This window comes from Pogona vitticeps, chromosome 5 (genome assembly GCF_051106095.1).
Source record: "Pogona vitticeps strain Pit_001003342236 chromosome 5, PviZW2.1, whole genome shotgun sequence".
Lineage (NCBI taxonomy): Eukaryota > Metazoa > Chordata > Lepidosauria > Squamata > Agamidae > Pogona > Pogona vitticeps.
In genome coordinates, this window is record NC_135787.1 from 189,912,056 (window position 1) to 189,939,848 (window position 27,793).

Below are 27,793 nucleotides of genomic sequence, written 5' to 3' on the forward strand. Positions count from 1 at the left end.
GATGGAACATAGAGCTATGAAGGCTGTAGACAAATCTCCAGACGCATGCATGACCCCTGCCACGCAAGCACAGACGCACACACGGTCCCTCCCACTAATGCATGGACGCACGCACGGCCCCTCCCATGCACACATGGATGCACACATGGCCCATCCAACACATGCAGGGCCCCTCCCACTAATGCACAGATGCACACACGCCCCCCCCCACTAATGCACAGACACACACACACACACGTCCACATGCTAAATTGGTCCGTGGAGGCAAAAAGCTTGGGGACCCCTGGTTTACAGGACCTCTCCAATGAGAGGACCCTTTCTGCTTCAGTAGGTTCAGCGTTCTTTAAAAGCATCTTCTAAAGTTTGGGCTAAATCCAAAATGAAACGAGAGTCTCTAATGTCCATGAAGTTCCCCAATTATTTGCAAACTGTGGTTGCAAAAGGAAAGTTTGTTGGGTATGAGAGAAAGCTCTTCTGGTGGACGTTGTCCTGCTGCGCACCTCCCTTTCAGGGGAGGGGCTAAATTGGGGCCCCTCCCTGCTCTTCGAACACCATGCGGAGACCTGTTGATTTAGACCGGGGTTCGAGCAGTCAAGCCGGGACGCTGTGTTAGGGACTTCTTTACTCAACGGCTCCTGTTGTTTTCTTTGACGAACGTAACTGATTTTATTGATCTTACACCTGAACTCATTTATTTTATCGATTTCTTTTTCATTGTTCGGCTTCATGGGCGCCAGCTTTTGATAGAAAGGCCAGGTGAAAAATCTGATGAATGAATTTGGCTGTAGGATTTTATGGGCTTCTTCTTGAGCTAATGATGCGTTTGCCTTTTTTTTTTCAGCGATCAAAGAGAAATACACAGACTGGACAGAGTTTCTCATACGTGACTTGACAGGCTCGCAGACAGCACCGGCGAATTTATTGGAAGGCGTATGTATTAAGTTCATACATCTTCTCAAGTGCCTCAGTGTTTATAGTAGGGGGAAAAAATATGAACGGCATAAGGTTGATTTTATTTAATCTGAGCCTGAGGAGGAGAAACTATTGACTGTTTGCACGTAGTAATTTATTTTGTAATGTCGTGTTCCTTCAAACAGAGAATATGTCAGGCTGATGAAGGGGGAAAGGTGGGGGGACAGGCCTGTTTTGGTTTATTTAAATGTTTATCTCCCAACTTACATCACAAGATCTCAGAGTGAAGCAGAGATAATGAAACAATGGACGAGGCTTTGATCTGATCCAGAAGAGTTCTGCTTTCTTTCTTGAATTATTTAATTTCCTCCATAGCTTTTAATTCAGACATGCCAATGATCTGCCTTTCCAATCAATATCCAGTAACTATTCCACACCAACTATTCCACGCCATGTGGTGTGGTGGATAGAGAGAGAGATGGGCCGGGACTTGGGAGTCCTGGGTTCAAATATGCCATTAAAGCTCCCTGGGAAAACCACTCTTTAAATACCTCACTTACCTTGAATGCCCTATTAGGATCACTATAAGTCAGTTCTGACTTGACAGCATGTAACAACAGTCCAGCACCATAGCCGCTTGGAAACCTATGATTCTGCGCCTGTTCTATAGGCTTTCCTTTTTCTGTAAATTATTTGCTGTGGTGATCATCACTGCATTGTTAAATCAGTAGACAGGACTAGGGACAAATATTCTCCTCGCTATAAACTCTAAAGGCTGACAAGCGTTTGTTACGGTTTATGGGGCTTTTTTTCATTATCATCACTGCCTATTGATTTAGCACTAAGGCTGTCCAGATTTTGGCACTTTTTTGCTTTGAAAATTAGTACTTAAGGCAGAGGCTGTTAGAGAGAGCATCTCTCTTGCTCTCCCTCCTGCTTCGAATGGCGAGTTCTTGCAGGCGTGCCTCTCAAAACAGATTTGTGCTTTCAGGTGCGTTCAGATGGCATTGGAAAATAGCCGTGCATATGAAAAGCATATGGACCCAGGACAGACACACCCTTTTTATTCCCCCCCCCCCCAGTTTGGAGGGAGGCTGCTCGGACTGTTCTTCCAAGCCCAGAAATGGGGAAAGCTCCTTTTAGTTGCAGCTGACAGTGTCCCAAACCCACTGTGACCACTAGCCATTCTTGCCCCTGTAGTACGAAATGAATTGAACGTTGCCTCCTTGACAGGGGCTAGATTGGATGATCAACAGGGCCCCTTTCCAGCTCTGCAGTTCTAAGATGATTCTTGTTACTATTATTATATTAATTTCTCTCTGCTCATTTTGAGCCAGGATTTAACCAGCCAGAGTTTTGGCTCGGTTCTTTTTGAAGGGAATGACCTCTTTTCAGGTTGGGTTGTGTCTCAGACTGTAGATTAACTGACATTTGTCCATTAATACTGTATTTTTTCATGTATAAGACGCCCCCCACTTTTCTAATGCAACATTAAGAAATCTAAGTGGGGCTTAGCAAGTGTAGGGTGAAAGGGATCAAAGCCCTGCAGGATCGCTTTGATCCCTGCTTTCCCCTCCGCTTGTTTTTTCTCTCCTCAGCTTACTTCCATGTATAAGACAACCCTCAATTTTTAGTCTAAAGATTTTAGACAAAAGTATAGTCTTATACATGGAAAAATACAGTAAGCAGTCCTCGCCAAAGAGCAACTAGAGATGGGCACGAACTGTCAGTTCGTTGGTTCATGCCGACTGATTTAGTGGTCGGACAGCTGTTTGGCGCTTCCAAGCCCCGCCTCCTTTGGCGGGCACCCCCTCAGAGGCAGCACCCGGAGGTGGGTGGGGCTTGGTGGATCTTGGAGTTCTAAACAGAGGAAATAACAAAGTCGGTTCTGTTGTAAACCTGAAATCCCTCCATACCCCTGCCCTACCCAGTTCCCTGTCAGAGCTGTCTATGAAGCTTTTAAACGGGAAGGTTGGCGAGCCTGAAAAGAGAAGTGAATCCAGTCATCCTTTCTGGAATATATGGCCTGTCAGCAAACGAACCCCCCATGTCTTTGACCTCCTTGTTTTTCTTTTGCCTTTTATGCATGGAATGCATGACGGGGTTTAAATAAGGAGGAAGGAAAAGCTACGAGGGACGCTGGGGGCGGGGGGTGGGAAATGGTGAAGAAAATCATCATCCACAAAAACATTTTTTTTTAAAATAATAATCTGCTTCTGTGTCTGTTACCATGAGAAGATTTTCAGCCGGGTTTAAAATAAGGAGTTTTGCTTCTATTCAAACAGCCTCTGCGAGGGAAAAATCCTGTAGACCTCATTACAGTTGATTCCTTAATTGAGCTGCAGGATTGCCACAGCCCCTTTCAGTACTGGATAGTTAGTGTTCTTGAAAATGTTGGAGGAAGATTACGCCTTCGCTATGTGGGAGTGGAAGAGACTGATTCCTATGACCAGTGGTTGTTTTACTTGGATTACAGACTTCGGCCAGTCGGATGGTGCCAAGAAAATAAATACAGAATGGAGCCACCAGCAGGTAAAAAAGGGCAAGGTGTACCGTATGGGTTTGGGTTCAGAACAAACTTTTTGGATCCTATTCATGTTGTTTAAACGGATGGCCTCCCTACCTGCAACTAGCACCTGTTTTCTTGATTGTTTTTTTCAAATTTTGTTGCTCTGCTTGCTGACGACATCTGATCAATTCCTCTTTGGGTTCAAGACTCAAGTGTGGTGCTACCTGTTTAAGCCCCTTCTGCATGGCCAACCGGGAACCAGAATGGGTTCAGTTTGGTTTGAAAGCGGCCTTTACAAATTTATTTTATTTATTTATTTATTTATTTTATTTGTATCCCTCCTATCTGGTCAATCGAGGACCACTCTAGGCGGCTAACAATCTTAAAAAATAGTACAGTAAACATGTAAATAACAATTCTAAACCATAAAACACTACATTATGATGGGACAACACTGTCATGCTTTCCTCGTTTCTCCGAGGAGCAAAAGAGTACTGTTTGTGGTTTCCTCAATTCTGTGCTTAGTCAGACATTTTGGGGGGCACAGGGCTTTGACCCCTGACCTTCAGGTCTGTGCAGGTCAGACTAAATGTTGAGCCAAATTTGTATTCCTTACAGATCAGTGGAGGCTACTCACTCCGATGTTATAGAAGCAGTGAATCAGCTCCAGGTATTGGTCTGAACCGTAACGGAACTCTCCATGGTGCTGGACTTATTTTGATGATTGAGGTTCAGCAACTGAGAAAGTTTCCATAACGTTTGGACTGAACCTCTTATGAGATTCCCCAGTGCCATGAAGTTCGGAGCCACCTCCCCACACTGGGTTAGAGATGTACTGCTGCAGTCAGACGTGCGTCTACCAGATAGTGATCAGTCAGAAAAGAAAGCACGCTAATTGTAAAATAACGTAGGTGAGGAAAATGATGCACCATGGTAAACAGATATTCTACCATTGAAGGACGTATTCTGAAGTAATCCCTCCTTGTTTTACACATCATGCAAAGCGGTGAAAATTGAGTAGCCCTAGAACTGGAGGCAAACATGTTGAAGCTGAGGATTTCCTGCTTTGAGCCCATCACAAGAAGGGAGGATTCTTTGGAAAAGACAATAATGGTGGGAAAGGTGGAAGGCAGCAGGAAAAGAGGAAGACTAAATATGAGATGGGCAGACTCCCTAAAGGAAGCCACAGGCTTATTCGTTCATTCATTCGTTTGTTAATTTGTTCATTCATTTGTTTGTTCAATTTTTATACTGCCCATCTAGCAAACGGCTATTCTGGATCGCATACCTAAAGTAAAACAAGAATAATGAAAGTCATCAAAGCAAATTCTAAAATACACAGATTGGGGGGGGGAATCAAAAGTTTACAAAAGGTGGGCAGGATAGTTGAAGACACGACCTCTTGGAGAGCACTCATTTATGGAGGTATCATAAGTTGGAGGTGACTTGATGTCACGTAATAACAACAGCAGAATGAACACCCCTAAGCAAATGCCATAAAATGACATCCACCAACAAAGTGAACAGATCAGCCCAGAAAATGTTGCTTTGGTCCATACATTTAGATCCTGCACTGGACCAAATCAGAGCAAGGTAGAATGAAAACAAAACAAAACCCAGACCATATAAGTGATGAGACTAGAACTCAGAACCTCCACATTGTTGTTGGGGAAAGCAACGAACTGCAGTGGTGCCTCGCAAGACAATTGCCTCCTGGGACGATTAATCTGCAAGACAATTGTTTTTTGCGATCACTGTGGCACTTCACAAGACAATGTTTTCTATGGACGATTTTCGCAAGATGACCATTTTTCCCCATTGGAACACATTAAATAGATTTCAATGCATTCCAATGGGGAATCGCATTTAGCGAGACGATGTCTTCTATGGATGATTTCCGCAAGATGATTTTTTCCCAATTGGAACACATTAATTAGATTTCAATGCATTCCAATGGGGAACCGTGTTTCGCAAGACGATGTTTTCACAAGATGACGTTTTTCGCAGAACGAATTAACATCGTCTTGCGAGGCACCACTGTATAGTTACTCACTCATTTAATCTTCTCCAGGGAATTTGTTCCAAGAACAGGTCTCAAACCAAAGCTTTGACCCTTTCTTCCCTCCCTTTAAGCCCAACCAAACATGAAGGAAATTCATCTTGTTGACTGCCAGCCTTAAACGCCCCTGCTAAATTCCATGGTGGCTGCAATGCAACTATTCAGATTGTCATAAACCCACACCTCCTGAAAGCCTCCGTCTTCCAGTGGTCTTCTCAAATGTGTACATAAACAGGAAAGGTCCTGTTACTTCATGCCAGTGTCTTTGATAAATGGGAAGCTTCTCTAACTGTGACTCCCTTATTAAATGTGAATTGCCACCAAATGCACTTGGCGAAAATGAACCCTGCCACTGTTTCCTAGCAGGAAGTGTGGTCTCCAAGCATGAGAATTTATTATCCACGAGGTCAATGGCATAATCAACAGCCTCCACTTAATGAAATGCCTGCTCTTTATTGCTTTTCTCAACTACGAACGCAGTTAGACATGATGTTATCTTTGTAGTGAGAGAAGGAGCAAGTTAAGAGAGTGTGGCTCATTTTGACCTGCTCAGATTCTAAAAAAAATACCAAGATGGCTGTAGATTTCATTTGTTTTCATGCAGCATGTTCTTGAGGTAGGCTCTGATGACCGCCGGCTGGAATGTGGGAATGGATTTCATGCCTTCAGGTTCTTTGACTATTTGTTTGAAACTTGTTTACAACAAACACAGGACTGAAGCAGAACATTAAACAATAAGATTTTTTTTAAAAAGAAGTCTAAACAGCTTGAATAGTGGAACGGGTATTTCAGGCTATATGAAAAGGGAAAGGCTCCATTTCCCAAGGATTCTGTATACAGCCCATTTTTTGTGGTTGCAACACACCCATCATTCCGGAACACAACTGCTGCCAAACCTACAGTTCAATGCATTTCAATGGTGGGGAGGGCAATTCACCAAAAATTAATGAAGAATCAGAACAAAGCCAAATTAAGTTAGCAAAGGTTTTACAAGGTGCACTAACGATTCCAAGCATTTTAAACAGTTTTTGAACATTTTAAGACACTTTAAAAATAGCGAAAACAGACCTGTCAAAACCATTGAAATGCATTGAATAGGCTTCAATGCATTCCAATGGGAGGGAAAAATTCACCAAAAATTAACGAAGACTCAGAACAAAGCCAAATTAAGTTTGCAAAGGTTTTACAAGGTGCACTAACAATTCCAAGCATTTTAAACAGTTTTTGAACATTTTAAGACACTTTAAAAATAGCGAAAACGGACATCGTTAAGCGAAACAGGGGGCCCCAAACTGTCATCGCTATGTGAGGCATGGTCCTGAAGATCGCTAAGCGAAAATCGCCCATAGGGAACATCATTAAACGAATCGCAAAATGCTCCCAAAAAACCAATCGCTAAGTGAATTCTTCATTAAATGAAGCAATCGTTAAGTGAGGCACCACTGTATTTCCAGGATATATTTACTAGAACTGGCCTCTAGAGTGAGCCTGAAACCCTGCAGTGTATATCATTCGCTACTTCCACATTTTTCAGTATCCGCAAGGGATGGTTTGGAACCGATTTCTCTTGGATACCACAGTCCTACTGTATACAAGAATAATAAATGATTATTAGTTATATATATAAAGTATGCATATAGGATTATAAAGCTGCATGTACTTACATTTAAAGTAAACAGTCTTAGGGCTTTGTGCCAGATTCAGACAAATCCTGACTCATGAACTGAATTTGCCTGATTCGGGCCAGTTTGGATAAGGTCCAGATTGAAGTGGAATGGCTGGATCTGGTTTCAAAGTGAAGCGAAGTAGATCCACTAACGTATTGGTACCTGGGGTACAAATGACTTCTGTCTACTAGGGCTTCGACCCCCGCTTGACAACAAACTTTAAAGGTGCCTCGTTCACAGATCCCGGAAACGAGCAGTGTGAGGTGGGACCAGGTTTAAACCCACCCACCCCTTTCCAGATATCCATGCACATCAGTGCAAAAACAGGGACATTGTTTGCTGTTCTGGTTTTCCAGCTCACATCAGTGATAGCATACAAATTAGTTCAGATCAGGGGTACAAATCAAGTCAGATAAGGACACAGATCACTCGAGACTGAATTGAGTTGCATTTAGACATCCTGAGTGGGCCTACTAGTTGGATTTGTGGAGCCATGCGTAGCTCTACCTGTTTATGTTTGTGTACGTGCATACACATGTATGTTCAAGCAGACCCCTGAGGCTTCTGACAGTCCCCAAGCACTCTTCTACACACTCCCAAATTTCCTCAATCACAGATGGTTAAAAAAAAAGGCCCATGTGACCTCTGGTGGGGGCAGTTGGGCTGTGTTTTGAGGCCCCTCCAGCAGCCCTGGTACAAAGAGGACCACCATAGTTCAGGCACAAGAGGATGGATGCCCTCCTGTAAGGATGTGTTGTCATCAGTGGGCCGACAGACTCCTTAGTCACATTTGTCTGGTGATGACACAGAATGATAGAGTAAAACCAATCTCTTCAAATGGGTAAATGGGCAAGCCCACCCTTGCTTCTTAATATCCTGAATCTGTTCAGGTTGGCCTGTAAATCTGCATTCCCGGCTAACACGTAGCAGTCACAGGTGTGCATCTTTACTTTTCCCCGGTGCCCAGAAATATAAAACCAAAATTCATCAGTTGGCCATCGGCGTTCTTGCACCTGCAGTCTTTATAAATAGCAAATGTGCCGTTTGCTGCTTTTGTAAAGCAGCAAAACAGGTTGGTCCATTTGTTATAGAATAGCAAACAGAATTTCCAGCAGCCACCTGGACATATACATTAGCTACACAAGAAGCATTTTCTCTACCAAAGTTCCTTCAGCGTATGAGTTGATTTTCATTGGTGGATTTGAGCCCAAGTTTTGATGGTGGATAAATTCCCTGTACGCTTCCAGCCGTGAACTAGAAATTGAGATTCCATGTTTGCACTCAGTGTAATTGTTCTGCTTCCATCTGTCTCTTTCTATTTTTCGGCTTTTTGGTCCGAATCTCATATTTTGACTTGGCTGAGTCCATGCACGGGCTACTTGTGAGGCTGAAAACAGTGACTTCATTTTCATAGGGATGATATATACGCTGAGATGTTAGCCTGAACTTTACGAGAGCTGTCCAGTGTCCTGAACTCAAGTCTGAGAAATAGGTTCAGCATAAAATAACTCCTTTAAAGTTCAGGGTCAAATGAAGTCTGCAAAATTGGAGCCACTAGCCTTTACTGCTCCGAATGTGTGGCGTAATGTGTCATATGCTAGAGCTTCATATTTCTACTTTAATGTAATTTAATTTCATGGAGAAGGCAGTGGAGACAGAGGGAAAGTGTTAACCCTTCCCTTTTCAGTCATGATCCTTTAAAAAATTGATTCCGTTGTGTATACATACACATTCCCACCCCTCCAATGAAGTCATACAGCAGAAGGCAGAATCTCAAGCCACGTGTGAGACACAACGTCCTCTTCCAGCTCCACCAAGTTTGGAATTAACTCAGTATAAAACCAAATTATTTGCAATTAGTTCCTTTTTTCTTATAGTGAAGTTATAATGGAACTGCATTACAATAGTAACAAAATGGGGGGGGGATTCACTCTTTTTGTTCCTTCTATAGTTACATGGATGCAATGGCACAATGTATATATTTTATACTCCTAGCCATTGGCATTTTCATAATGTATTAAAATGTCCCTTTTTAAAAAATAGTAGTTAAGAAGTGGAGGGCTTTCTGATTGATTCTATCTAATTGCTTTTAAAAAAAAGAATTACCAAGCTTTGATCCAAAGGCTTTTATACGTCAAGATGCTGGAGCGCTGTGTGAATGGGTAGAGTAATACCAAAGTTAACATGACATAATCTGAGATGACTGTAAGCAGTTAGAACCACTACCTGGTCTAGCACCCAGATTCATACCTGCTTGTTTCTGACTCTGGTCGCTTCAGACATTAGTTCTGCCTTTTCCATAAAATTACTGCAGTTTTCTAAAACAACTGATGACTAGTTGGTTTTGCTTTCTATTGCAATTTGATCTTTTAAAACCTCAAGATCTTTTGATCCCCACTATTTTTTTAAAAAATGTGAATTTTGTCAAATTCTTCAAAAAGCAGACTGAGAAATAAATCATCTTTCTTTTAACCCTGGCATGTTTCTTTTGAAATTAAATTGCATCCAAGTGGGCCTATGGAATCAATGGGGGGTTGGTGAGTCCTACATAAGCTTGATTGAAAGGGTTTTACTTGAACTGTGACTTATTTCTGCATAGTGAGTCACGGTTAGAGTAGTCCTGTTTGAATGGAACTTACTGAGTTGTTGCTCTTTTGACTTAATTTGCCACCCCATGATGCTAGAGAAATCTCTGGGTAGTTTACAAGATACCATTTTTTCCCATGTATAAGACACCCCTGCGTTTCTAATCCAAAATTAAGAAATCTATTCTTTTTTTTTAAGTAGTTAGATAGAAACCCTGTTCCAGAGGGCTTTTAATTGAAATAATATCAGCTGTGGGTCCGATGGCAATTTAGAGTATATATTTTTAATTGCATTTCAATTATTTTGCCTTTTTTTGTATTTTAAATGTGGTAAGCTGCCCAGAGACCTTCGGGTAGTGTGGGCGGCATATAAGTTAACTAACTAACTAACTAACTAACTAACTAACTAAATAAATAAATAAATAAATAAATAAATAAATAAATAAATAAATAGATCTGAGTGGGGCTTAGCAAGTGTAGAGGGAAAGGGATTGAAGTGCTGCAGGATCGCTTTGATCCCTGCTTTCCCCTCCACTTGTTTTTTTCTCTCCTTAGCTTGCTTCCGTGTATAAGATGACCTTCAATTTTCAGTCTAAATACAGTAGTTATGTGAACCATAACTTGCCACTCAACAAGCTTGGGTACTCATATGACCAACCTCAAAAGGATGGAAGGCTGAGCCAACCTCGAGCCAGCTACCTGAACCCATTGGAATTGAACTCAGGTCATGTACATTTCAGTTTCTGCAGCACTGCAGTGTAACCACTATGTCACAGGGCTACCTTTTTTCAAAACTGGAAACAGATGTCTAACCACATAGTATTTTGCATCAGGAGCGGTTTGTCATTTTTGATGGCTCACGTGGCCTCCGGAGAGCTAAAAAATCAGGTTTGTCCAAATTGCCCGGTCCTCTTTTAGACAATGCTGCTCGTTTGGAAGACAGACCTCGGGTGGCGCCAAAGCCTGTTGGCAGAAAGAAACGGGAGATGCTCATGCTTGGAATATACAGCTGGCAGTGGTTATCCAGATCTGGCACTGGCAGCCATCAGAACATATGGCTCATTGTGGGCTTCCTCTTGCTTACCAGTCAATAATGCGCAGGAAATTTGGAGCTGTCTTCTCTGCTGTCAGACAGCCGGTATATATCTAGATTAGTGCTCCTGACCCTGTCGGCCAGTTCCTCTTCATGGGCTCGCACAGGTCCTCCCCTACTTGCTGCCTGTTAATCTGGGGATCAGCTGGCTGTGGAGGCAGGAGTCTTACCCACTCCCTTTAGTGCTTCTCAGTAGGAATTTTGCAGTATTGGTGGATGAGACCGTGGGGCTGTTAGCACATCATGAACTTATTTAGTCTGTATTTCCCTGCCTTTGGCTCTGAATTCCTTTCTCATTTTGGACGAGGCTTGCAAATTCTGCATGCATGTGGTTGTACATTGTGGGAGCCTTATTAAACACACACACACACACACACACACACACACACACACAGAAGCATGCACACATGCACGCACTATCACATCCTAATGCGTTTCTGGGCTATAGTAGTGCCAAGAAAAATAAATGGTGAAACACTGGGCTTCGAGAGAGATCATTTAGGTTCTAATGTTAGATCATGCCCCCTATCATGTGATTTGGGTCAAAGCAGGATCTGGCTTTGCCTTGTGAAGTGACCGCAGTGATCCACAAGGTAAGAATTGCAAAAATATGAGTGCCTAATGAGCTTCAATACAGGAAAAGCAAACCAGGTGACTTCAGCATTTCCTGAAAAACCGAGGCCAAAATCCTGTGGATTTTTTTGCCATACATGCAACCATCTATTGTGGTTGTTTCTTTGCTGGTGTTTGTGCAATGGGGTGTTTTCTGACACACACCCCTTGTGCAAGCAGGTGCCTCGTTACCGTGAACGAGGGGTTCCCTGGTCTTTATAGCTACAAACCGAGGACTAAGCAGCATGCATAGAGCACTTGATGTCCAGAGCTGTAACTCTGTGTGTTGAATAATAGGATCCTCCCCCTAAAATCTAGAAAGAACAATAATTGTGCAAAAATTGTCTTGGGTTTTCATGTTGCCCACCCTAGTTCTAGATGATAGAGTGGAAATTTGGAACAAAAAGAACCATTTGATGATGGACGGTGCCTTCTCTTAGTACTGACTGATAGAGCCAGGGATAAAGGAGGCCACTGGGAGCTACAGACCAACAACATCTGGACAGAGGTTGGAATTAATTTGTTGGAAAATTATTTCTTTCTTGCCTCTAATGCAACAAGGTGAGAATTGTTAAAAAGTTGTACAACAGGGCCCCTGTATCCACAGGGGGTCGGTTCTGAGCCCCCCCCCCCCCGTGGTTGCCAAAAATGGTGGACTATAGCAAACCTGTCCATAGCGTGGCTTCTGATAATTACATTGTGGAAATATGCATTTCTCTGTTTTTTTCTTTTAATATTTTCAGTATTTTCAGCCCACGGATAAACAAAACTGTGGATACGGTGGTCCGACTGTATTGTAAAAAAAAGAGTGTCAGCAACCTTATCGTCATTCATTTTTTAAAAAGTTAAACATAAGTTGTGTTATTATTGGGGACTAATTAACGCTTCTCGCTCCTTTTTGTTGCTATTGGCAATTGGTTTTGAGGAAAAGGTGAACATGGATGGCCATTAAAAATCTTCAGTAATTTGTTTTAAAATTAATGGATGTGTTAACTCACTACAATCATAATATTTCTCATGCCAAATTAAAATGTTTGAAACTATTGCCATTAATGCATAGGACTAGCTAGCGTTAGTGTCTCCGGAATTTGCACCTCCCACATGCTATATTTCCCCCTTCCTGGCCCAAAGGTCTGTCCTAATTGAGCTGGGACATTTTTAACTAACACTTTTAACAATGTTTTGGAGAAATGAGTGCAAGGTTCCTTAGACCCTCCTGTGATTTCTCCTTTTGTTCCGTGTAGAAATCTGTTCTCTGAAAACGATGCCAGAATGGCAGGCCGCTCTGGATAAGGCCCTTATGGAAGCAGCAAAATTTCCCCTTCCAATGGAAGTATTTAAGGTAAAAGATCTATTATTCCTTCTTTTCAACCACAAAACGAAATCTTCTGATCTGTTCCGGCTCGCAGTCGTGGTGGCTGGTGTCCATTCTGGTTGAATGAAGAGAATATTGAGCAGCAGCTGGTGAGCAGATAAAGCTGCCTCGGATTCAGATTGTCGGTCCATCTCGCACAGTATTGTCCAGTCTGGCTGGCAGGTGATTCGCAGCTCATGAAACAAGGGATGAGTGAGAAATTTACTCTATTCTAATGCACAGTCCTCACCTCTGAAATGTGCAAACCGAATGCCCCTATCTTGTGATACAGTTTTCCTTTTGTGATCAAAATAATGCTTAAAAGTCTCTCTCTCTCTCTCTCTCTCTCTCTCTCTCTCTCTCTCTCTCTGTGTGTGTGTGTGTGTGTGTGTGTGTGAGAGAGAGAGAGAGAGAGAGAGAGCATTGTATGAAAAGCAGTAAAATGCAAAATAAATGTATATCTTGGGCAAAGTAGGGTGCAAAAAACCGCATTTGTTAGGAAAAATGCACACGAATGTGTTCATGAATTTTCATGTGAACTTTGCAAAATAGTCTCATAGTGATGCAAAAAGAAGATGAACCAAAACATTTCTCATGAACGGAGAAACAGAGAGACTGGCGAAACGTTAGGAAGGAAAACCTTAAGGACACGGCCAAACAGCCCGGAAAACCCACAACCAACCAGAGAGAAAGCCAGCATTGAGAGATTTATCCATTACTATGTGAGAGAAAGGGGGCAAAGGATATTCATAGAATCATAGAAATCATAGAGAAGTGAAGTTGGAAGGGGCCTACAAGGGCATCCAGTCCAACCCCCTGCTCAAGGCAGGAAAACCATCAAAGCAGATCTGCCAGGGGATTAAGTTTTTCCTGAACGCCTCCAGTGTTGGAGCACTCACCAGCTCCCGAGGTAACTGGTTCCACTGTCACACTGCTCTGATTGGTTGCCCCTTAGCTTAGACTTGGGTAGCTTGGACAGCTGTCAAGACACGTTCGCTAGGTTGAAACGGCGGCTGCTAAATGCCAGATTGTTTTACAGGGGCTCCAGTCCTTCCTGGAAGGGAGAACTCAGAAGGTGGTCCCAGGGGACTCCTGCTCAACGCCCTGGCCATTGGCCTGTTGAGTCCCTCAAGGTTCTGCTTCCTTACCATGCTTTTTAACACGGGAGAGGTTTGGGGGTTCGGTGTCACCAGCATGCGGATAACACCCAACTATCTCTCCTTTCCATCTAATTCTAAGGAAGCTGTTTCAGTTCTAAATCAGTGTCTGGTGTCAGTCATAGATTGGATGAGGGCAAATAAGCTGAAACTTACTCCAGACCAGATAGAGGTACTCCTGGCCAGTCGAAAAGCAGACCAAGGAATAGGGATGCGGCCTGTACTGGAGGGGGTTACGCTCCCTCCAAAGACACAGGTGTGCAGCTTGGGTGTTCTCCTGGATTAATCTCTGAGCCTGAATGTCCAGGTTTCGGCAGTGGCCAGGAGCGCCTTTGCAGAGTTACAACTAGTGCACCAGCTGCGCCCGTTTTGTGAAAGAGTTGATCTGGCCGTGGTGAGACACGTCCTAGTTACATCTCGGTTGGATTACTGTAACACACTCTGTGTGGGGCTGCCTTTGGAAACTGTTCGGAAACTCCCGAGGCTCCAAAATGCAGTAGCCAGACGGGTGACGGGGGCGAGTTACAGAGAACATATAACTGCCCTGTGACCGCAGCTCCATTGGCTGCCGATCCGTTTCTGGCACAATTCAAAGTGTTGGTTTTAACCTATCAAACCCTGAAGAGTTTGGGTCCAAGCTATCTAAAAGATTGAATCTCTCTCTCTATGAGCCTGCCTGGGCATCAAGATCGTCAGGAGAGGCCTTTCTCTCCATCCCACCGCCCTCACAGATGCACTCGGTGGGGGCACAGGAGAGGGCCTTCTCTGTCGTTGCTCCCCGGCTCTGGAACTCTAGAATATCTATACTCTCATTAAAGTATTGGGAGGGTGGCCATCGGATGAACAAAGGCCAAGTTTGATTTCATGCCCAAGCTCTGTTCCTGCTCTTTTGAAGACCAGAACCAACCAGGGGTGGATGGCCAGATCAATAAACGTCTTAGTTCTAGGATTTCCCAGAAGATGTGAACAACGCCTTGGGCTCCTCTGATTCTGTCTTGCAGGATCATGCAGACTTAAGGAACCACTTGTTCACAGTGGGAATGAAACTGGAGGTGGTGGATACACGAGAACCCTGCAGTGTCTGTCCGGCCACAGTGTCTAAGGTGAGAGGTCTCAACCGGGGGGGGGGGGGACAGATACAACTGGCACGGTTCTTCAAATAGGTGGCATTGGTTTTGACTAGCATTTGTTTTTCCTTCCTTTCAGCTTGAGTGTGGCCCATGAGGGCACACTTCAGGGCCACAGATATTCTGGGGAAAAAAGAGAAGGAGGCTAACACCTGGATTTGGAAGGTGTTCTGATGACTAGTTTAAAAAAGAAATAGGGATTAAGAATTGGGAGTTTCAAAGTCTCCGAAGAAAATAGAGGTGGATGATATAGCAGGACCTCCGTATCCACGGGAGATCGGTAGCAACACACAGATACCTGCAGATGCTGGAAAACAAACAGTAAACAGTGTTTGTAAACAGTGAACGAATTAAATTCGTTCTGCAGTTAATGTCTTGCAAAAAATTCATCTTGAAAAATGCATTTCCCCATAGGAATGCATTGAAATCTAATTAATGTGTTCCTATGGGCAAAAAAAGTCAGAACAAAGTCAAATTTGGTTTACAAAGGGTTTAAGTGTTCTTTAAAGACATACATATTGTGCAGACGATTTTAAAAATTTCAATCAAAAAACATCATAGAAAGATTCTTAAAAGTCAGCAAGCATGATGCAGGAACAAAAAATGGAAAACATTTGTCTTGCGAAGCACGGCCTTAGGAACATTTGTTGTGCGAGTCATCAACCCCATTGCCAAAACCATTCGTCTTGCGAGGCATTCATCTAGTGAGGCATCACTGTACCCATATTTTTCCATGTATAAAATGCCCGCATGTATAAGAAGCCTCCCCCACTTTTCTAACCCCAAATTAAGAAATCTAAGTGGGGCTTAGCAAGTGGAGCGGAAAGCAAGGATCAAAGCCCTGCAGGATTACTTTGATCCCTGCTTTCCCCTCCACTTATTTTTGTTCTCTCTTCATCTTACTTCTGTGTATAAGATGACCCTCAATTTTTAGTCTAAAGATTTTAGACAAAAGTATAGTCTTAGACACGGAAAATATGGTACATAGCATGGTCTCTGGCTCCCTCTAGTGGCCTATTCTAGTAACTTCACCTTTAGAAATCCAAATTTCTAGGATTTTTCTTTTAATATTTTCAGTTCGTGGATAAGTGAATCAGTGGATACTGATCCCATGGGGCTCCTGCTGTATATCAAAATCCCAAGTAGGCAATATTGATAGTGACAGAATTTGAATCTGCAAAAGGGGAAGTGTGTGGCCCAATGAGGAGGATGAAACTAACTACAAGGAACAGGGGAAATGTTGTACAGAATACGTATTTGGATCTCGTATGGCAGCGCCTCCCAACTTTAGATCCTCGGACGTTCTTGGGCGGCAAATCCCCAAAGCCTTCACCACTAGGTGTGCTGGCCAGGATTTTTGGCGACCACTGTCATACGGGATCTACACACCTTCCTTTCTGAGATGTCTCCCTGGCCCCCTGTTCCAGAATGCTTTAATGCAAACCAAAAGGAAATGAAGACCTGCAAGAACTCACAGCCAAACATTTTGTGTGCAACAGCAGGATCTTCCCCATGGATCTCACACTGTTTGGTTTGGTTCCCTTCAGGTTTTTAACGACCAGTTCGTTCAAGTGACCATTGACGACGTCCGTCCGGAGGCAAGGGAAACCACCATCCTTTGTCATGCGGATTCCTTAGGGATCATGCCGGCACAGTGGTGCCTGAAAAACGGAGTCCACCTGACACCTCCGAAAGGTTCGTATTGCTGCATAAAAAGCTGCTCTGGGCTTCCAGAATCCTACGATCCTCTAGCTCCTTGGACTGTATTTCCTTTTGAGAACAGGATTGTGCGATCCAGAAGCAGAGATGGGCAACTGGTTTTGAGTGAGTGGAAGATGCTGGCATCAGAGCCTTATATGGGAGAGTCATTCCTTTTGGTATGCTAAGTAGCACCTGTTGGGATTTGGTGTGGTAGAGTTTGGTGGGAGGACAATGAGCAGATAAAAATGGATCTGGCAGGAACCTACGTATGGAGCAGATGGAATAACAGTCTCCCTTAGTAGATTTCCCCTCATTTGTTAGTTTACTGTACCTCAACTGGCACTGTGTTTCAGTGCATTCACAGAGACTCTGGTACATTAGAAAGAATAAAATATTCCTGTTTACTTACTGTTCTTATATAAAAAACAAATATCATATTTTGTGGAAATGTTAACTAGTTACATTACTGAGGTCAACTCATTATTTGCTGACTGACTGGTTATGTTGCTGACAAAACACTTCACTTTAACTGTTCTGACTCCATAGAGAGACTAACTGAACTCTGACAGGAAAAAGGTCGCAGCAGGAGTAGGAAAAGAACTCAGAGGTAGAGAGGGAAACAGTCAGCTGCTCCTGAGTTGACTGGTAGCAATCCCAGTCCAGAAAGGTCCTTCCCTTCCAAAATCCATTAAAGGCATCATATGAGGATGCAGTATATATCCACCACGCAGCAATATCCACCACACAGTTCCCCCCTCCCAGTTTTCTCAACAACAACAACAACAACAAAAAACACCTTGGGGTTTTCTGTGCATTTCCTTCTGAATGTTGGAAAAATCTGGAGCATGTGAAAAGTGGAAAAAAAGCTCAGTCATTTCTTAAGCAGACTCCCTTCTGTGGGCCGGCAGCCTACCCATCAGCAAAAAATAAATAATATTTTGCACGTTTGAGCATTGGGCAGTGTTTGGCAGAACAGTGAACTCAAAGTAGGTATTTTTAAAATATGAAATAAATTCTGCACCATTCTTCCAGTAGAGCCTGGTTTGAGGAGGTGAGGCAACGTGTTCGTAATTGAATTTCTCCATCCCAGCCTTTTTCTAAGGCAGATTAATAGTACAGAAGGAATGTATGCAGAACAATAAGAATAGATTTCCCAAGGCCCGAAATAGGTTGGGACTCTTTCTACTTGATGCCAGGTGGCAAATTAACATTCATTAGCTACCACTGTACATAAGCACTGAGCTGGCGCTGTTTATATTTATTAAGCTGGATTTATAGACCTCTTCTTAAGTGTTAACGGCCATTGTGCAGTTTTACAAGCCATTAAAAGAAGAACGCATTTCCATTAGCAGCTCAGAAAAAAATCTCTTTTGCAAAACGTGTAGCCTTGTGCTTGGGTGCCCCCTCGGCTGCGGCTTGATGCCAGCCACGGTAATAACGTCTCCTTGCTCAGTTTGGGGCACTTCGTAATTCATAAACAATTCACATTTTAAAAGTGGTGAACTTGCCCGTGTTTAGGACATGGCTGTTCTCTGGTGTGCATGTGGGTTGAAAACCTCTCACATTTGAGACACACACACACACACACACACACAGCACAATGTCTGAGAATGTTTAAAGCCAAAACAGCGCATAGGGAGCTGCCGCATACTGGCTAAAATCCTGTTACTTTGCATTGAAGCCTCCAAAGATTTTCTCAAATATTAAGAATTAACGGCTACAGGATTACATCTGCAAGTTCCTTTATTATCTGTTGATCTTCTGAACGTAGCCAAAAACCTCTTTTTGCTACATGTGGACAAATCTTATCCGGTTGATAATCCCTAAAGATGAGCCATGGTCTTGCATGTCCCTCTATCCATGCTCTGGTTTTGGTGCCTTGATCTTAGCTTACACAGATCCCAGGTTTACTGTTACCTCCAAATGGTGGAACTTTGGTTTAATGTTGGATAACGAACCAGAGTAATAAAGAAGGGTGGGCCCAGTTCGTCAACCAGCATTAAACCAGGGTTCTTCAGCTTAGATAGAACAGAGCATGCTGGCTTAATGGAACTCAAGAATGAGGTGTGCAAGCTAGAACGTAAAAGGAGGAAGCCATCTGCTGCTCACTGCCAGATTCATAAATCATGGTTTGTGAAGCCCAGAAAGATAATCTACTCATGACCTTCAGTTTAGCCATTGGGCACAACGTTTGTAAAATTACAATAATGTGGTTTGTGACAGGAATGGAGGTACTAGTTCTGGAAATGCTATCCGTGTGACCTAGGTATGTTTATGCCACATGAAAGCTGTAGCTGTGCATCCTTTCCCAACCCAATGGCTTCCAAATGATCAGGACTACGATTCCCATCATCTCCAATCATGGCTTGTACCAGCTGGGTAGCACAGGAGTTGAAGTCCAATAGACCTGAAGGCCATTAGGTTGCATCAGGTTGATATATCTATGACAAGCTTTGTCTTCTCTTTTCCCTCCAGGTTTTTCCAGCCAGGATTTTGACTGGGCCGATTACTTGAAGCAAAGTGGAGCAGAAGCAGCTCCCCAGTCTTGCTTCAGAAATGTAAGATTTCTTCCTGTTCTGCTACCTTCATTACAGGTGACATTGCTCCTCCCAGGTCTGCATCGTCGTGTATCACCTTAACTTCCATTTTTCTGTGTCTTAGAGCAGTGGTCCCCAACCTTGGGCCTCCAGATGTTCTTAGACTACAATTCCCATAAGCCTTCACCTCCACCTCTGCTGGCCAGGGTTTTTCTGGGAGTTGAAGTCCAAGAACATCTGGAGGCCCAAGGTTGGGGACCACTGTCTTAGAAGATGCTGAAGTGTGATGAAAAGTGTTGATATAGATAATAGCCAAAATTCTGTTACATTTGGTAGTCTGTTGCACAAGAGTAGGCTCATTGAATCAATGGGGATTTAGAAAGTCAGCTCCCCCGTAAGTCTAATTGATTCAAATGAGCCTACTCTGATTGCAACTTACTGTACTAAAGTGAGTTATAACTAAGCCTATTGAATCGGTCCCCTTCATGGATTGCTGCCTTGTCGTGGCGAAGGGGTTTGAGTAACTCAGAGAAGCTATGGGCTATGCCGTGCAGGGACACCCAAGACGGACAGGACATAGTGGAGAGTTCCGACTAAGCGCAATCCACCTGGAGTAGGAACTGGCAATGCTACTCCAGTATCTTTGCCAAGAACGCCCCATAATCAGAAACAAAAGGATAAAAGATATGACGCTGGAAGATGGGCCCCTCAGGTCGGAAGGCGTCCAACATGCTACTGAGGAAGAGCGGAGGACAAGTACAAGTAGCTCCAGAGCTAAAGAAGTGGTTGGGCCAAAGCCAAAAGGATGCTCAGCTGTGGACGCGCCTGGAAGTGAAAGGAAAGTCCAATGCTGTAAAGAAAAATACTGCATAGGAACCTGGAATGTAAGATCTATGAACGTTGGGAAGCTGGAGGTGGTCAAACAGGAGATGGCAAGAATAAACATCGACATCCTGGGCATCAGCGAACTAAAATGGACAGGAATGCGCGAATTCAGCTCAGATGATTATCATGCATCTACTACTGTGGGCAAGAATCCCGTGGAAGAAATGGAGTAGCCCTCATAGCCAACAAAAGAGTGGGAAAAGCTGTAATGGGATATAATCTCAAAAATGATAGAATGATGTCAATACGAATCAGTGGATACTGATCCAGTGGATAAGGGGTTCCTACTGTACATACTCTCAGGTTCTGTCACGTTATCCTCTCTCTTTTGCTACATCTCCCAGAATCCCCTGGCTAATACAGATGCTAATGCTACTGGCTGGGAGATTCTGAGAGCTGCGTCCAAAAAACATCCCCCCCCCCAAAATGCTGGTCGCACATGATGCACCTTAATGAATGATGAGGAGGACTGACTCACTGCCTATGGTCACTGGCATGGTACAGGAGAACATTGCATTTTCTCAGCTCGCAGTGCAGGCGAACACCTTTGCTCTGAGAGCCGTTGAGCTTTTGTTTAAACATGTTATTTTATACTTGTGGAGCTAACTTTAGGGTTTTTCAATTAATACCATGCAGATCATTCCGGTTTCCCCATTAATCATCAGCGTGGGAGCTTCAGCCAATCAGCCAGCCCCATTAGTCGGTACTTCTAAAGCCGCCCTCCATGATGATGAATCTCGAACATCCATTATGAAGCTGAAATGGCTCCTTAAAGTGCTGCCCTCAGCATTTAATGGGTTCTTGTAGCTGGCCTGCCACAGCAGGCAGTTACTGCTGACTCCCCATTATTCATTTAGCTATTTTTAATTCCGCTCTCCTTCCACGCAAGGTAGTTTACCATAATAAGAATTGCATGCCATCAAGTCTTTTCCGACTTATGTGTACCCTCTCCAGGTTTTTATAGGTAGGGTGCACTTGAAAGAGGTTTGCCCTTCCCTTCTTCTCCCCCCCCCCTACACACAGAACTGTGCAGCTTTCCCAAGGCCACCCAGGCTGGCTTTTCTCCTGAGATGCAAAGCAGGGGAATTGAACTCCTAACCTCTAACTCCACAGTCAAATACCAAAGTCTAATCTTTCAGCTCACAGTATGAAACAGCTTGGATAGTAAAGCTTGTGCTCATTTTGCATGAAAAACACAAGAAGGGCCAACAGTGGCTGTGTTCAAAGTTGAAATCTGGGGTTTTGAAATTTTGCCAGTTTCTTGATTATTTGATTGTGTGTGTGTGTATGTGTGTGTGTGTGTGTGTGTGTGTGTAAAGAAAGAAAAAGGCCCTTGCTGCTGACTTCTTACTCTCTTCCATTTCTCTCCGCATGCATTTTATGTACAAGTGGTGCCTCGCTAGACAGTTACCCCGCATGACAGTTTTTTCGCTAGACATTGACTTTTTGCGATCGCTATAGCGATTCACAAAACAGTGATTCCTATAGGGGAATTTCGCTGGACAATGTTTGGTCCCTGCTTCGCAAACCGATTTTCACTAGACGACAATTTGCTTTTCGCTAGACAATGATTTCGCTAAACAGCGATTTCAGTGGAACTGATTATCATCGTCTAGCGAGGCACCACTGTACTTATCTAATCTTTATAAATGAAAGATGAACCGGAACGGGATCCCAAGCCAGTTAATTCTGTTTGAGTCCCATTTAAATGAATAGGACAAGTTAATCATGATGTTAAGGTTCCACTGATTTCAGTGGGAACCAGCTGCTGCTAAGATTGGCTGGATCCAAACAGTTTCTTAGAGAATTCACAGTGCCTCAAAGGAGCCACTGCTGGTGTTTTGTGCCCCTGTTCCTTTTGGTTAAACAGGTTTTGCAGGGTTTTGAGACAGATGCAAAACCTGCCATACCTGTTTAACCAGAGACAGCCCTGGGATGAGTATAGGCAGAATGCCTTTTTTAGATGACCCAGACATGCCGAAGTAAGTGAGAAAATAAAACAGTACGGATTGCAGAAGTAAAAGGGAACAAACCTGTGTCTGGTAACTACTTAGAACTTCTTTCAGGTATCCTTCAGCCGAGGCTTTACAAAAAACATGAAGCTTGAGGCTGTGAACCCAAAAAACCCAGCTGAGATCTGCGTGGCTTCTGTTTCTTCAGTAAAAGGAAGGTTGATGTGGCTCCATTGTGAAGGTAAGTTAGAATGTCTTTTCTACTGCAATACAGTAGGACCCCCCTACCTGCGGGATCAATATCCACCAATTCATTTATCCACTGTCTGAAAATAGTAAATAAAAACCCCCAGAAATGCTTATTTACTGTATTTTTTTCCATTTATAAGATGCCCCCATTTATAAGACACCCCCACACTTTTCTAACCCAAAAACATAGCTTTGAGTATTCAGCCTCTGGGCTCAGAATGCTCGGACATTAGGAGTCCCTGTTGCATCTGAGCCTACAGGCTCCACCTCCAACAAGGTGTGTTCCAATTGGTTTGTTCAGCATCAGCTGACGTCAGTTCCGTAAAGCTCGTGATTGGAGGAAGCTAATCCTCCTGATTGAAGGAAGCCTGTTTACAGAGGCAAGGCACAGGCCATTTTGTTCTCTCCGTGTTCTCAGCTTACTTCTGTGTAAAAGACGCCCCTCAGTTTTTTGGTGTAATGATTTTAGGAAAAAATAGTGTCTTATACACAGAAAAATACGGTATATGTATTTCCAGGGTGGCTTTGCCAGGACTGGCAGCTTAAGGGTTCCCACCATTACAGTACAGTAGAATGCCTCTATTCTCAGGATCAGCATCTACGGATTCATTTATCTGCTGCCTGAAAATATCAAATGGAAAAAAATCCATAAAAATACGTATTTGTATATATTTCCGTAATGTATTTACCAGAACCATCCACTCAAGGGAGCCAGAGACAATGCTATGTATAGTGTTCACTATTTCCACATGTTCCAGCATCCGCGGTGGTCAGGCTTAGATGGATATTGTGGTTCTACTGTATCTTGAACCTCTCACAACTAGTGGTGTGCAGTGAATCCTGACAACTTGTTCACCCGAAAAGCTGTGCAGGAGAGGGTAATTCGTTAACAGAAACCCCAGATGTGTAGGGAGAAAACTCTAGGTAGTTTAACTGCTGTTGGTTTGGGCACTCAGGATTCAACCTCTCACGAAAGCCCTCTTTACAGTGTCTCTGCTGGCCCGCTCACCTGCCTGCTTGTTCTGTGGCAGGAAACATGGGAGATGGTCCATATACATACACATTCATACCCATTTTATGTGAACTCCATGCTTAATTAAAAGTATCCAAGATCAGACAGACTGCAGCACATGAAAGTTTATGCCCCTTCAAACATGGTAGTATTTCAGTGGGCACAGGATGTTTTGAGTTTTCCCTAGTAGCTGAGTAACCAGGCATCGCCCTGCTTCAGATACATATAGAGCACATATCTCTGGGGGTCAGATATACACAGTGGCAATTGCATTAACATAAAACATGCAGCCACCATGTGATGTTTTAACTGATCTCTCAGTCCCGGCAGCAGCAATGTGATCGCAAAAACGATCGCAAAAAAATCATCGCTATGCGGATTCGTCGTTAACTGAAGCACTCGTTAAGTGAGGCACCACTGTATTGGCCCAATTCCATTGTGTCAATTTTCACCTTGAATTGCCGTAAGTTATGAAGTCTCCATAGATGTTTGTTGTTGTTCACTGGCTCACCAGACTGATATACAAACATCTATGCTGGTGGTTCCCAACCTTGCATCCCCAGATGTTCTCGGACTACAACTCCCAAAAAATCCTGCCCAGCTCCACTAGTGGCAAAGGCTTCTTGGAGTCTTAGTTCAAGAACATCTGGAGTGTTTGGAAACTGCTGATCTACGCTGGCTTCATAGCCTGGGACGATTCACAGCTGAGGTTTACCCCAGTGGAGTCATGAAGGCAGGCAAAACTAATAAGATTCTGGTCAACAGGTCCTGTAGTGGTTGCATCTCGTAGAAGGCACGGGGGGGGGTGTAATCAAACTCCCAACTTCTGGCTCTACAGCCGGGACGAGATAAGTCAGCTTGAAAGAAGAAGCTCAGCTCCCCACCACTGCTACATCATCCTTGGCAAGAAGACTGAGCATATTCCTTTCTGACATTGGGCCTCAATCACTATTATGCTACTTTGCTTATGATCCAGGTTGTTAATTTTTACTAGCTCATTTTAGGATTTAATACTGAGTTTTAAGGTTTCCATTTCTATAAGCAATAATGTATGTCCTTTGCGCACTGGAGATGTCTCTATAAAAAAGGGAGGAAAGATCCAATTCCACGCTAATAAATTCACAGGATACAGTCCCATTTCATCTATTCCATGACCTGACACAGGCTGCACAGTGTATTTCCTTGATTCCTTATCTGTCGCTTCCCAGATCATCTGTACTCATTTCAACCTCTTGCTTCTCTTGGGTTTGCTTTTCAGCTTCTGGAGATTGCTTGCAATCCATTAATAAGTGCACTGGAAATTACAAATCCAACAGTCAGAGCAATCAAACTACCGGTAATAATCAATGGCCAGAATCCTATGGGTGTTCTTCACCTTATGGTTTGTGGTCTTGTGGTTGTTGTTACACACTGTCAAGCTGCCTCTGCCTTATGGCAACCCTGTGAATGCATGACCTCCAAAATGCCCTGCCCTCAACATGCATGCTCCGCTCTTGTAAGCTCAGGGTTGTGGTTTCCTCTATGAAAGAAGTCCATCCCACATTTGGTCTTCCTCTTTTTCTGTCGGCTTCAGGATTTCCTCACCATATTGTCTTTTCCTATGAATCTTGCCTTCACTTGATGTGCCCAAAGTACAGCAACCTCAGTCTCTGCAGTGAATTGGGCTTAGTGGCTTGGTCATACACTTGGCCTCCTGCCCAGCTGCACAACTAAGATGTGTCTCGGCCCCTTATTAGGAGAGAGTAGCTAATTGCACCAAGATCTGTTGGGTTTACAGCAGCAGCTAAGCCATGTATCTAAAACTAAACAGAACGGGAAAGGGCCAACAACTGAGAGGGAACAGCAATTAAGCATAACTCTTTCATTACAAAACACCTTAAACAGAAGGATCACAAACCTATCGCAGGTGGCTAAATGTGTAGAGTTCAGCAAGACACGGACTAGAATCCTGTGGCTTACTTACATCAATATAAGTACGACAATATAAATCACAGTGATGAATTTTTACTAGTTCAGCGGTTGGTGTTTGCATTCCTCGTCACGTGCTGGTCATGTGGCTTGGCCTGTGACACAGAATGCCAGCAGCAACTCCTTAGCTAGCGACCAATTTGCTGCTCGGATTTTGGTTGGCAAACCTAAGCCATAGGATTCTGGCGTGTGACTTGAGTTTGCTAACCCTCGTGGTCATCATCGTAATCATCATTGTGTGGACTAAAAGGCTCGCTTTACAGGGTCGTTGTAGGGTTACTAAAAGAATGTGTGTAAAGCAATTTATAAGAAGTTCCACAAATTTAATTATGTGGAGATCGGTATATATAACTGGAATGCTTTTGTAAATAGATACGTCAAGCAGAATTTTGTTGCTTTGTAAATAGCACCTTATTCTTCTTTATGTGTTTTGAGACTGTGTAGACGATGAATGATGCTTGCTGTTAGATTGGAGGGATTATCCCTTCCCCCCCCCCCGCACATCGTATCATTTATGTAGGAATGAATACTTCTCTGTCTCATGTTACAGCTTTCCTAGCTTCAAAAAATTGCTTTATAAATCTGTGTTTATAGGCTTACCGGCGCCTGCTCCAGAATTCATCGTCGATGTTGAATCAATGGATGTATTCCCAGTCGGTTGGTGCGAGGCGAACGCTTACAAGCTTTTGGCACCACATAAAGCAGTTTGTGAGTCCGTGAAACATCACATTTATATTCTTAACCTTCACCCGGGTTTTCAGCAGTTAGAGCTTAATCAGCAGAAGACGAGGAGATTTTTCTGAAATCTATAACATGACCTCGGTTGTGCTTTGAGCAGAGCTTAGAGACATCACTAATTTGGGTGCTGGCTTCCAAAGTTTACACCAGGTTAAACCACCACCTTATACCCAGTGAGATCACAGTATTTTCTGACTCTGCATATAATAGGAACATCTTTTATTTTGTCTAAGCCGTTTCTCTTTTGTTTGTAATACCTAAACTAGTACAGTGGTGCCTCGCTAGACGATGATAATCCATTTCACTGAAATCACTGTTTAGCGAAATCATCATCTAGGGAAAAGCATTTCCCCATTGGAATGCATTTAAACCTATTTAATGCATTCCAATGCGGAAGAATCATCGTCTATTGAAGATCGGCCATAGGAAAGCCGCTTTGCAAACTGGCGATCAGCTGTTTAAATAGCTGTCTTGCGAAGATTAGGTCCCCAAAACACCCGTTTTGCGAGCGCGGAGGAGCTGTCAAAATTGTCGTATAGTGAAAATCGGTTTACGAAGCAGGGACCAAACATTGTCCAGCGAAATTCCCCCATGCAGTGGTGTCGAACTGTGGCCCTCCAGATGTTCTTGGACTTCAACTCCCAGAAGCCTTCACCACCACCTCTGCTGGCCAGGATTTCTGGGAGTTGAAGGCCAAGAACATCTGGAGGGCCACAGTTCGACACCACTATAGGAATCACTGTTTTGCGAATCGCTGTAGCGATCACAAAAAGTCAATGTCTAGCAAAAAAACTGTCATGCGGGGTAACTGTCTAGTGAGGCACCACTGTATATTAATGCTAGCAATAATGTGATAACATGAACTAGCAATAATCTCATATATTTTTTAAAAAAATTCAGAGGATGATTTAGGGGGAGAACACCGGGGTCTGTTTCTGTGGTCCTGACCTTCATGCTCTGACTGCCTATGTCACCAAAATACCACCCACAGACGTGTCCCCCTGTCTTTATAAGAACAGATCAACTGTTCAGAGGAGAAAATGTCATACAATCACAGAATAATTGAGTTGGAAGCGGCCTGTAACAACATTGAGTCCAACCCCCTGCTCCATGCAAGAATCTAAATCAAAGCAGATCTGGCAGAGGATTGTCTAATGTTCTCTTGAATGCCTCGGCTTTGGAGCGCTCACCACCTCCCGAAGTCATGGGTTCCATCGTTGTACTGCTCTAACAGTTGAACAGTTTTTCCTGACACTCAGCCTAAATCTGGCTTCCTATTGCTTGAGCCCATTCGTACGTGTCCTGCACTCTGGGATGATGGAGAACAGATCCTGCCCATCCTCTGGAGGACTACCTCTCAAGTATTTGAAAAGTGCTCTCCTATTTTCCATATGTCAACTCAAATCATTGCAGCTTGAAAAAGTAGAAGCCCCCAGGAGCAGAGGGAAAAAAGTAGAAGCCCCCAGGAGCAGAGGGAAAAAAGTAGAAGCCCCCAGCATCAATGAATGTGTAAATCAATTAGGATATGAAGAAAAGTTACTTCAATATGATATCGGTTTTATGTAAAGCAACTATGAATAGTTCTCTCTGCTTCGTTCCTTAATGGATATATCCAGCAGGAACTTGATTTTCATTTCTCTGGGCAAGGCAGAGACATACTAGCTTGGAGGGGCCTC

The 27,793-nt window shown here is 43.4% G+C and overlaps 1 protein-coding gene across 3 annotated transcripts in view; it reads left to right on the plus strand.

Moving 5' to 3' along the window:
* The window catches only part of SFMBT2 (Scm like with four mbt domains 2), a 74,773-nt gene that overhangs the window by 19,091 nt on the left and 27,889 nt on the right, over positions 1-27,793 (plus strand). For 2 of the 3 annotated variants that reach the window (XM_078376493.1, XM_020778160.3), the window contains exons 5-12: positions 842-930; positions 3,198-3,444; positions 12,682-12,779; positions 14,950-15,051; positions 16,623-16,770; positions 19,252-19,334; positions 22,265-22,391; positions 25,974-26,087. In XM_078376493.1, the coding sequence (XP_078232619.1) occupies positions 842-930; positions 3,198-3,444; positions 12,682-12,779; positions 14,950-15,051; positions 16,623-16,770; positions 19,252-19,334; positions 22,265-22,391; positions 25,974-26,087 (1,008 nt within the window). The remainder of the gene's footprint in view (positions 1-841; positions 931-3,197; positions 3,445-12,681; positions 12,780-14,949; positions 15,052-16,622; positions 16,771-19,251; positions 19,335-22,264; positions 22,392-25,973; positions 26,088-27,793) is intronic. The other variant, XM_073002510.2, reaches the window with a different exon arrangement.